Source organism: Anabas testudineus, chromosome 17, assembly GCF_900324465.2.
Source record: "Anabas testudineus chromosome 17, fAnaTes1.2, whole genome shotgun sequence".
Taxonomy (NCBI): Eukaryota; Metazoa; Chordata; class Actinopteri; order Anabantiformes; family Anabantidae; genus Anabas; species Anabas testudineus.
The window spans coordinates 22169816-22182155 of record NC_046626.1 but is presented as its reverse complement, the minus strand read 5'-3'; the positions used below and the strand labels follow the sequence as shown (position 1 = coordinate 22182155).

The window sequence follows — 12340 nt, the reverse complement described above, 5'->3', positions numbered from 1 at the left end:
AGCTCTCCGCAGTAAGATACGTTTTGGAAAATATCTCCACCAAAAAACATTTGGAAAGTTTAGTACTGTGACTTTAATGCATTCAAACCTGCAGCTAGCATGAAGTTTTATTTCCAGAACCCCAAATCACTAATTTGGCTCAAAGTTCAGTGCGAACATCAAGACAACTGAGAAAAATGTCCTGAACAAACTTTCACTGGACAGAAAGTGAAGGGGCCGTTGGTAGTTTGTAGTCTGTCCTGTTTAAATGTGGAGACTCTGTTCTGTCAGTAGACTCATAATCCGACGTGTCGTCTTCCTCACACTTCAATGTTTGAGACAGAAAATCAGTTTTTAACAGAATCCAGGGATGAAAACAAACAAAGCTTCAGCTGTGTGGAGAAGTTTCCACATGTTAACGCCGACCTGTGGGTGCGTTATCTGCAGCCTGGGTCAGAGTCTCAGCGACACACCCCTCTCTGTTCTCAGTGTGGTTCACCCCCCCACCCCCTCTTCTTCCTGTTGAATGGTCCCATCTTGATAAAGCAGTGATGTGATGTTGCCGCGCTGTGATTGGAGGACAGCTGCTGTATTTACTGGTTGCTGTGGGGACCAGACCTGCTGCAGCAGAGGGGAATATACAGGTCGACAGACAAAGAGCCTCTGTTGGTCTGTTTATGTCTGTGTGTGTTTGCACTTTATCCTTGTGAAACCCGTCTGACTGTTAACCCTTTGGCAGTCGAGACGTTTTTCTGCTCACTTCTTTGATTTTAAAGTGTTTCCATAGTCGTCCTGCAGATTTTAACAATAAAAGATAAGAGATAAGATATGACTGTTGCCCCGGAGGGAAGAGTTGTGCCCACATGTTTCAGGTTTACAGAGAAACAGTGAATCAGAATATAGAGAATAATAATAGAATAAAAGGTGTAGGTGGGCAGTGTCTAGTGATAATAAGTTCCACTATAAGAAATGCCTCAGTCTGAGTCCTGTGAAACGATTAAAGGCTGAAACACATAAACACATAAACAGCAGCTTGCAGACTGCAGCAGTAGAAGCATGAGAAGTATTCAGTGGTGTTACTGTGAGAGTGTGGACAGGTGGTGGACTCTCCCCGGCTCTCAGACATTCCCAGTGGAGGTTTGGCTGGAGTCGAGTTTCTCTTTGCACCGACTCACACTCTCAGGGTTCCTTCAGGTCTTGAAATGTCTTAAAGGGTTTTGAAAGATGCCTCAAAAGTTATTATGAGATCTTCGGTTTGGTCTCTCGGCTGCTGTAATGTCAGTGTGTGCGTGTGTGACAGCCGGCTGTCAGGACACCGTGTGCAAGTGTAAACAAAGCGAGGTGGTGCGTTGAGCTGCGGGCGGCTGCTGAATCATTTCTTGTGGAGTTTCAGTCAACAGCATGAGACCTTTAGCAAACAAAACTACAGCTAAAGCTGGAAACGCATCAGCTTAAAGGAGGAAAAACCTAAATGAATTGCTGGTTAATCCACGTTTCCTAATCACCTGCTGGAACTATTGCTCTGTACAGCTGAGAACTACTGAATAACACTGTGATAATAAATAATTGTAGGTTATATGATTCCTGGTTTTCCATCAGAGTTCAATTTAATTGTGTGACTGTTGAGCAGGTTTTAAGTTACATCCTGTGTGAACCCGCAGAAACACTCTGTCCGTTTGTTTATTCTCTAATTAACCAAGAACAAACCATCTGCAGGTTCAGTACCTTATTCCTGGGCGTCTCAGGACTGTTGTTGTGTGACTGTGGTTTTAAGATTTAAACCTGATCAATACAAAACCGGCAGGAAAATTTATAATTGTGAGAGAAACGTGTTGAAATCTTAGTCGTATATTTCTCTCACACCTTTTTCTGCTGTAGAAACCAGCAGACCTGAAACCCAGAGCTTCTCAGAACCTGAACGTGTAAGACAAAGGTGGTCAGTTCTTGTTTCTCACCCTGGGAGAACCTGGAACTTGATGTCGTACCTAAGAAAACTGGGGATAAGTTCATTTATGGGTCTAAATTGGAAAAGACCTGATTTGTGAGAGACGTTAACTGGCAGCAGATTTAAGTGTTTGGTGCATTTAAACAAGAATGACAAGTTACAAGACTAAACGTCAAGAGCCGAAGAGCTGTTTGAGGCGTTGAGTTGGTGTTGTGTTGCTGCATGACTCTGTATTTTGTTGTCTCCATTTCCATAGTAGTGCTGTGGTTGATTGGTGTCCCAGTCAGACATGCCTCAGCTCTGATATCACACAGTCTGACAGATGGAGACCGAGATTTAATTAGACCATAACACAGAGACTAATGTGAACCTGGAGGTTTGTTGTTTCCACACAGTTTCCAAACTCTTCAGCTGCTAAATGCTTCACTGTGTTGTGTCTGCTGCAGGAAATCAGCTTTACATCAATTGATTGAAATAAATCAATAATCGATGCAGCTCAATATTAAATTAACAGTTAAATTATTATTTAGAGATATTATTTTTTAAACAAATTGGACAAAAACTGTGAATAAGGACCGTTTTCAGAAAGCCCTGATGTAGCTAACATGATAGTAAAAACTGAAACAAGGAGCTAAAAGAGGCTAAAAAACTGGTGGCAAGTCTCTGTGGGATCAGTGCTACCAGAGACATGAGGTCACTTTAGTTTAATGTGAATAAAGACAGAAAAAATACAACCAAATACAGAAACATGCTGCAAATATCACCAGAGGAATGTTTCTCAGTTTCTTACTGCAGTCGACAGTTCACAGTGAAATAATGTGTGTGTGGTTGTGTTTTCTGCACTGGTGCTGTCAGAATGCTCTGATGATGTTTTCTTAACTCTCAGTGTAACAGAGAAATGTAGTCGAGTTTGAAACTACATCAAAAGTACAAAAGATCCAAAGTTGTGGAAAGGTCGGTGCATCTGTTCCGATGGACAGAAACACTGAGCCTGACATAGACGTTAAAACATTAAACCGACATCTTCCAGCTGCTGCGACTTTTCCACGAGTTATTTCCACACTGCTGATGTTGTAGTCCAGGCTGGTCGGTTTCAGGCAGCTCTGACCTTTCACCAGGCCTGGATCCTCCAGCAGCTCGGGCAAATATAGAAGCTTAATCCGACCGTCTGTCTGTGCAGGCAGGGAGGCAGCAAAGAGGACTTCCTGTGGGCCGCCGTCTCGCTTTGATTCATCTCACACAATAAAACAGCAGCATAGTTTTTAAAAGGAGCCTGAACAGTTTATTATGACCAAAATAGAGACTGGAGTCACACGTGGAGCTCAGATAGGTGTAAAAATAAACGTAGCATGGGGAAAAGTTGAGGTTCAAAGTTTGGTTTGGTTTTAGTGTAAAAATCAGAGTCGGAGTCAAAGTCTTTGATGGTCTACATCTAAAGGTCTTCTCATGCTGTGACAGTGAAAGTGTTCAGACATATGTGGCAGAGAGGGGACGGTGTAGTCGTTGGTGAGCAGACAAAAGACAACTGTAAAATGTAATCTTTTAAAATACACCACTTTTTCTATAGAAGTTTGGTGGGTAGACCTAAAAATATGATCTCCTATTCTGGTGGCTTCGTTTATATAACATGTAGTGTTATGTGTTTCTTTAACCAATGTTGTTTGTAATTTATCACAACTGCAAAATGTTAAGCTTTAAGTTGGTGAGTTTGGTGGCTCTGAAACTAAAAAGTCTGCTTCTTAATCAAAAGTTCATTCTTGAGCTCAGTAATAGTGATGTCATGTACCTGAGCAAACCTCTGCTGATGAAGACGATTGGTTGAAATCTCTGGAAGAAGGTAGAAAGAACATGATTGAGCTTTCGGCCACATCTCATGGTCTTCATCAGAGAGCTCTGTTTTTATTACCTGAACAAGGTCAGAACGAGATAAAATAGGAAATTAGTGTGGATTTGGTTTGGACATTTTAGCCACCAGACATCTTTGGAGAAGCTGGTGATTTTTTTCTGCATACTCTACAAAGCAACAGAAGGTGTGAGTGCGTTTTTAATACTTTATCAAATTCTGTATTAAACATTATCATCGTGTGTCCTGTGATGTAATCGTTTTTGTGCTTTTTTTTGTTCTTTTGATACCAGTTTTACCAGAAACGTCTGCCTGATGATGGCTGTAGATTAAAACTCAAAGGATCATCAAGTTTAGTTTGATTTACATGTCAGAACTATAAATGTCTGTACAAACGTTCATGGCAATTCATTCATTGTTTGCCACAAAAGAGCATTTCCCTGCAGGAAACACGAGAAGAAACATCTGAGGAAGCTCCACGTACATCTGGTCTTCTGTGTTTGTCTCAGGGGATCAACTCTCAACTATTTTAGTGACTTTTTGTTTATCCACTTAATGAAATGGGAAACCTGGAGGTTAATGTAGCTTGTTAGAGTTAAAATGACAGATTTCTGATGGAACCTCTGCATTGGTTGTTTTGTGCCCGCAGCATATTGTTGCTTTATGGGTTTTTCATGAATGTGTGGCTCTTTTTCTTGTCTTCAGGCTCAGTTTGTCACGTCCTGTTAGTCTCCAGACCCACTGTATATTTTCAGCTACGTCCTGATCTCTGCAGAGGTTGCGTGATGTTGGGCTGCAGCAGGATGGTGGTTCAGGCAGGTTTGAGGTGTTATGTAAGGCCAGCAGCAGGCGGCCTGTGTCCCTCTCTCTGAGCAGATGATCTGGGAGCAGCCTGCCGTCCCGTCTCAGCTTCCCGCCTTTGTTCAGCTCTGCTCATCTGGCGGCTCAGAGGCGACCACATGTCTCATCGGGGCAGCAGACCTCGGTTTTGCTGATTAGCCGAGCTCGAGTCCCACTGTATCTCTGCTGCACAGAACAGAAAAAACATCTAATTAGTGCTTTTCCTCCTCTTCGGTCGCTGCTCTTTCACTCAGCAGCTCTGCACAGTAGCAGGTGTGACTCCTTTCACGTCTCTCTGGGGTTTCTGGACCCGGGCTCTGACGTGGATGATTTAGTATGTAGCCAGAAATAGACTGCTGAAAATGTAGATCCTCAGCTGCTTTCTGCACAAACACCCTGACCTTCCCTAGCGCTGCTCCGCTCGCTTCACAGGCCTGTGATCCATCAACAAACCTGTGATCCATCAACAAACCTGTGATCCATCAACAAACCTGCACATTGTACTGTAGCTTCTACTGTTGTGACCAAACCTGACTCCAGAATGTTCACTTCCTGCTGCAGATCTCCTCCTACCTCCAACCTAGGGCTTCTCATAGTGCAGCAGTTAGCCTTGATTGTGGCTTTAGATGTAATAGTCTTCATATTCGCTGTTAATTATAGAACTGCAGTTGTTAAAAGCTCTGATAGCATAGCGTTTATTGGTTATTGAACGATTGTGGTTGAAGTTATTAAAAGATGCTAAATGTCACAGAAAATGACTTACAGAATGGCCACATATGTCTTGGGGTTTGGGGTCTGTTCCCAGGAACACGTTCTCTCACAGTCTGTCCATGTTGCATTTAGTAGCTGCTCTTGAGCTTTTGGTTTTATCACACTGAGTTTTAACACAGTCAAAAGGTCACGTTAGTTTCCTTCAGCTTCATCAGAGCAGATTGTCTCTATTTTATTTCCACTGTGACATGGTTTAGTTTCAGGAACAACAGTTTTAAAAATGTGGAAGTGATCACAGCCGTTTAAAGTTTCCCTGTACTCTGCAGCTGTGATGAGAGTGATTAAGATTAATTTTAAAAAGACTTGAGGACAAACACAACAGAGCATTAACATGGTCAGACAAATGTTCTTTATACAGTTAAGTTACTGTTTCCACTGCAGGGTTAAAATAGCAGATTTCCAAAGGTAGTTCTGCACTGGATGTTACTGCAACAAGTAGGAAGTATGAAATAGTGTAAATTGAACTTTTACATAGTTTCATAAATATGGTAACAAACGTGAACCAGACAGTCAAAACAGATCAGAAGTTAAGATTCAGAGTTAAAGTGTCACAGGATGATTATTTAATTTAAAATGTCAACGACTGCATCTGTTCGGAAACATGGTGTACAGTGGTGATGCTCGGTTTTTTACATCAGCCTCAGCTTAAGAGTAATAACTCTTATTTCCAGTACAGCCGTGATTTATTTAAGAACATTACTACAAACCTAAAGTGTGCTCTAGAAACCGTCCCTGCTCCTGCACAGATTCATTCTTATTGTGATTGAGCAGCTTTTGAAACAGATATTTGGAAATCTGCTGCACAGTCTGGTGATTTTAGATCAAACTGTAACCATGAACACCAAAGCTGAGAAGATCTGATTTACCTGTTTGAACCTTCTTCTGCAGACCACCACATCAATAAAACCGGAGCCTCTGGCGCCGCTCGCCATCGATTCATCAGTTAGTGTGAAAACAGCCACTGATGGTGTAAATGAAATCAGAGGATGTGTGATGTTTCTTAAAATCACTGCCGGCGCAGAGTTTGTGTTGCAGTCATATGTCCATCATAATCAATTAGAGTCAGTGTGTGTTTGTTTGAGTGTGTGTGTGGAGTGTTTACTCGGGCAAACAGGCGCTGAATGATCCCAGCACAATCAGGCACAGTGAAAGCACCGTCTGTTTACCCGTCCTGCTCGATGAAGACGCGGTGCACAAACAGACGCAGCTTTGTTCAGCACCTAACACTGATTTACTGTCTCTCATACACACACACACACACACACACACACACACACGTTTTCCACTTTTAAAGGAACATTCAGAGGGTTTTAAAACTCTGAGATCCTTCATCTAGAGTAAGAGTGGATCTACTGTGACTATATTTACTTGTTTTTTTATATTTCTTTGTGGTCATATTACACCTCCTTGTGGTAGTTTTGGTTCATTATCTTACTAGTTGTTCTGTGTGGGCTCAGACCCAAATAAATCACCTGTAAATCTGCACTTTCAGCTCACAGCTGAAGCTTTTGTCTGATCAACAGACTCTGAAGGTGAAAATAAAAGAACATGCAGCGTGTTTCAGCCTGAGTTCTCCTACGCATGTTCCAGTTGAGCGAACATCAGCGTGACAGAGCAGCAGCAACGGAGGAGGAGGAGGTGGAGGAATCTCCATCACCTCCCCTCTAACGCACAGTGACGTGACCTCTGACCTCTGCTGAGTCTGCTGCGCTGCCTGTGACAGTGTGTCAGCTGAGATCAGATGCTGTGCTGATCCCTGCAGACATCACTTTCATTTTTAATCACTCTCCTCCTCTGCCTTATCCACCCAAGTGGAGTGATGAGCAGCTGATCAGAGGGGGCAGTGTGGAGTCACAGCGCCCCCTGCAGGCGGTGCAGGTGCAGCCTGAGCCTGTAGGCTCTGCTTCATGTGATTCCTCCCTGCAGAGCGGCCACTCGCTCTCCGTCCTGTGACTGCTGCTGCTGGGTTCAGGATGAGCTGAAATCTGGATTCTGTAGCTCTGGTCGAGGTGTAAACACGCCTCAGTCTCCTGATTCTTATCTGCACAACACGTCTGAACCTGACTTGTTTCTCATTGGACCCTTTCTGACATTCAATCCTCCCACTCACTGTCTGACACTGACTGTGCAGCTACAGCTCAGAATATACAGTAAGATATAAACACAACAGTTTAGTAGTTTGTGGATGAGCTCGAGTTACTTCTTCTACTGCTGATATGACGTTTAGGCTGTGGGATGTTTAAGAACATGTTGTGGTAAAAGTCTAATTTGTAATTTAGAAGTGATTTACTGGTATTTAAACCCTTTGTGTTCTCTGTTTCCTAACATGTCTCTTGTCTGTTTTCAGATGTTAAAGGTCCCCCGGCTCACCGTTTCTCCTGCGGTCAGAGTCCGTACACCGACAGCGGAGCCTGGGAGAGGAAGTTCTGCATCCTGACCGACAGCCAGCTCATTCTGCTCAACAAGGATGAAGAGGTGAGAATGAGCAGGCTGAAACATTCAGATACAAAATTATGCAGCACTGGTAGTCGACATCTGTTATTTATGTCTATTTATACATATTACTTCTTCTACTACCACTAACTACTTCTAACTAACAACTTCAGAATAAACCCAGTTTTGTGCGAAGCCCCCAAAGAGCACCTGCTTCGTTCAGGTTTTAAATGTGTTCTTGAGAGAAGCCACATGGTGGCGCTGGTGTTCCATAAAAAATAAACCTTTAGACCAACAGGAGAATCAAACTGTGAAAGCAACAGGCTTTTGGACATTTAACTTTATTTCTTTAATTTAACATATGAATTTCCAGGATGAGTCTGAAATGTCTGATTTGTGATGGTTTCATCAGTTCTTTCTCATCTTCTTCTTCTTCTTACACCGTGAGGATTTAACCTGTGCATCATAACTTACACATAATATCATGTTAATCAGCGTCTGCTGCTTTCAAACCATCATGTTGAGTCTGGTCATGATTCTGCAGACACTCTTTAACACACAGTAACCTCCCCTCCCCTTGTCCTCCCCCCAGGCTCCAGGCGAGGCCCAGGAGAGTCCCACGGGCTCAGTGAAGGGACGAAGTCTCCGCAGGACGGTCAGCGTCCCCTCCGAGGGACAGTTCCCAGAGTTTCAGGGAGAGGGCGCCGCCGTGCTAGGTAAGAGGGAAGCTTAGCTGCCATGACAGCGCTGGGTTGTTGTTACTGTGAAGATTAAAGCTCAGTAACCTCTCATTACGTAAAACCACAGAAACTGAGCTGCACAGGCTGAGGATTACTTCAGAGTGTGTACAAATACTATGAGGACAGGAAGTCTGCTCTGGGTTCGGGTTTGGTAAAACAGGTAAAACAGAGCAGGGTTTAGCAGGTAAACACTTAAAGTATACTACAGTACAAGTATATTTATTATGGTAGTTTTTATTGCAGTATTGGTTTGTTTGTTTGTTTTGAAGCTTTGTGTGTTGGTTTTAGAATGAAACACACCAACTAAACTATGTGAGTGATTGTCCCCACAAAGATAGTAGGACAGGTGTGTGTGCGAGGCCTAATCCAGCAGGGATTAAAGTCCGAACCAACCGTAGATGTGATGATGTTCAGACTGTGGACGAGGTTTTGTCTCAGCGGTGTCTAAAACATTACCTGAGTAAAAAAGTATTACTTTCTGATTATACATGAAGTACCAGAGTACTCATTATTGATGTTGTTGTACTCTAATGATTTATGTAACATCAGTAAAATATACTATAACACATATTTATTTACTACTACTCAGTACAAACAGTAAAGTCAGTACAAATAGATGTAATTAGTATTTATATATACTGTACAGTACTTTATTTGTTAGCACTATCAGTAGCATCATCTGACCAACAATACCTCAGTGGATTTAGTTCCACTTCATTGAATTCCTGGAATACCCTGGAGTTTTGGAGCATTGAGTTCCAGGCAGAGGATTTAACAGATGTTGAACTTTTTCTAGAATAAAAATGAGAATTCAGTTTCTAATTTCTTCACTCATTCACACGAGTTGCAACCTGTGTTCTTTTGTAGTGTTGTGTGTTGTACTAGAAGTACTTGTAGATAGATAGATAGATACTTTATTGATCCCCAAGGGGAAATTTTGGTGTTGCAGCAGCCATTAACATAATCTACACAACAATACACGAGACACAGTACAAGAATAACACACAGAATAGACAGTAAAAACAACTAAACACACTGTAGGACTTGAATGTACGCTGATTAAACCATCAGCGTGGACACTGGCTCTCTGTCAGGGAGTCATTGTACAGGCTGATGGCTGTTGGCACAAATGACTTCCTGTCCTGTAGTACCTGTAGTAGGAAGTTTACTGTATTTGTACTGCAGCAGATTTATTCACGTTTCTTAGCTGCTGCTGTTACAGGAAAGTTTTTAAATCAGAATATTTACTGGTATTTTTAAACTGGTGTTACTGCGTCTACAGCTGGATTTATAGTGGAGTAATACTGGTTCTAATACTAGATTCATACTGGGCATATTCTGGGTTTGATGGTGGATTCATAACCACCATCAAACTACAGACACTGGTTTCAGTGGTGGGATTTTATTGGATTTACTCTTTTTACACTACTGGATTTATACTGGTTTTAATAACAGGTTCATGCTGGTTTCATACTGGATTTATACTGGTTTTAATAACGGGTTCATACTGGTTTCATACTGGATTTATACTGGTTTTAATAACAGGTTCATGCTGGTTTCATACTGGATTTATACTGGTTTTAATAACGGGTTCATACTGGTTTCAGTACTGGGTTTATACTTGTTCAGTGCTGGATTCTCTCTGGGATTAAATTAATACTTAAAATGTTAATAGATTAATAATTAGTTTAATACCAGGTTCTATCTGACTGTACTGCAGACTTTATCCTTAGTTTAATAAAGTTAAACTCCTGCCATGTTTTTACTGGGATTACTGTTGTAATGATGCTATTTTAATACTGGTTTCATACTGGTTTCATACTGGGACTGATACTGGTTGTATGACTGTGTTAATACATGATTTAAACTGGTTTAATGTGTATTTATTTTAATTTATTTTGTGGTTTCCACACACTGGACACTGTTTCTGATGGTTTGGACCCTTTGATCAGGTAAATGCAGATAGTTTAGAATCATCAGAGGTTCAGAGCTGCAGGTGTTCGTTAATTCACTACTTCCACCGAACAGGAAGTTGAACTTCTTCAATGTTGTTATATTTCCTTTTGTGGAGCTCATGCCGAGTGTTGGTGGAAGTCACAGTACTTTATTTAAATGTCATTGACGCGTCTCCGTCTCTCAGGAGTCAGGTGGAGGTTTTCTCTGCTCACATAATGAGGCGTTCGGGTGCAGCCTGTAATTTAGCTGCTCTGTGTGGGAACGTCTGCAGTGACCAGGGGAATGTGTGAGGACAAAGCGTCCAGTGTCCATCTGAAGGGGCTGGACTGACCCCACTGCCCCCTGTGGGACGCCTGGGTGAGGGGGTGCGGGGGTCCAGACCTGGTTTTACATAACCAGACCAGCACTGGATCTGGATCAGACCCATCAAGAAACAAAGTCCAGGAGCCCTTAAGGCTTTGAATCAGACAGTTGTCATGGTGATATCAGTTTATTGATCAGTTTATTGATTGATAGGAGCTGCCCCTCTGCCCCCGCTCCTTCTGCTCATTCGTCCATAGACAAGCTCATTCATTCACTGCCCCCCACCCCCACCAGCTCAGGGGGGAAGAGGTTATTTATATGTTAATTTATCCAGTCTGCCCACACCAGCAGGCAACCAGTTTAAACTGGGTTCATACTGGCTTTACACTGGGATTAAATCCGGATGCAGACCATATACTGGATTTATACTGGTTTTAATACTGGATTTATACTGGTTTTAATACTGGATTTATACTGGTTTTAATACTGGATTTATACTGGTTTTAATACTGGATTTATACTGGTTTTAATACTGGGAGTAAACTGGTTATAATATTGGGTTTATACTGGGATTGATACTCAAATTAATAATGTATTAATCGCTGGTTTACCAACGGTTTTATTGCAGGTTTTCTACTTAGATTACTATTAAATTTAAACTGGAGATCAGATTAGTTTTCACTGGTTTGATGTGACTGGGAAGTCAAGTAATCAAACAGGAAATTAGAATCTCATTTACTGCTCACCACTTCTTCTCCTGCCGTTGTTCTACTTCCACTTGTTTTTTGTTTCCAGCAGAGACTGAGAAGTAATTTTAGTTCACTGTTGACGGTACAGTCTAATTACAGTGTTGACTGGTCTCTGCTCTGCAGCGTGTCGGCCTCTCCTCCCCCTCCTCCTCCTCCTCTTCCTCCTCATCTTGCTGTATCAGGAGAATCCAGATGAAACTTTACCTGAAGCTCGAGGTCATGGCGTCTTCACATAAGGAAAATAATCTGTGTGTGAAAATGGCTGCATCTTCTTACCTGTTGAGCAAAGGTGACCCTACAGAGATGAAGGAGCAGTCCATCAGTTTCTTACAGATACTCAGACTCTCTCACTGGATTCAACCTGGTTTAAATTGGATTCATATTGGTTTGATAATGAATCTGTATTGTTTCTAATTCTGGATTAATCCAGATTTTGTGCTGGTTTTAATACTGGAGATATACTGGTTTAAAATCTATATGTATGCTGGTTTTGTGCTGCATTTAATTTAACTTCAACTTTCAATACTAGATCAGTTTTAATTCTGTGTTTATACTAGTTTAATGTTGAATTCATACTGATCTGGTCTATAGTATTATACTGGTTTACTACTGGATTTATACTGGTTTTCATGACAGATTGATCTTGGTCTCATACTGGAATAATCTGCTGGTTCAGAGACTTCAGCTCAGGACCTGCTGCATTCCTGGTCTGCTGTCCTCCTGTCAGCCCCGCCACAATAAAACCACACATCCTGCAGTGGTAGCTTCAGTGTAAAAGAGT

At 41.9% G+C, this 12340-nt stretch overlaps 1 protein-coding gene across 3 annotated transcripts in view; it reads left to right on the top strand.

Annotated features, from left to right (window-relative positions):
• rasal2 (RAS protein activator like 2) overlaps nucleotides 1–12340 on the top strand; it is a 64534-nt gene that overhangs the window by 21008 nt on the left and 31186 nt on the right. For all 3 annotated transcript variants that reach the window (XM_026374056.2, XM_026374055.2, XM_026374054.2), the window contains exons 2-3: nucleotides 7726–7853; nucleotides 8404–8527. In XM_026374056.2, coding sequence (XP_026229841.1) covers nucleotides 7726–7853; nucleotides 8404–8527 — 252 coding nt within the window. The remainder of the gene's footprint in view (nucleotides 1–7725; nucleotides 7854–8403; nucleotides 8528–12340) is intronic.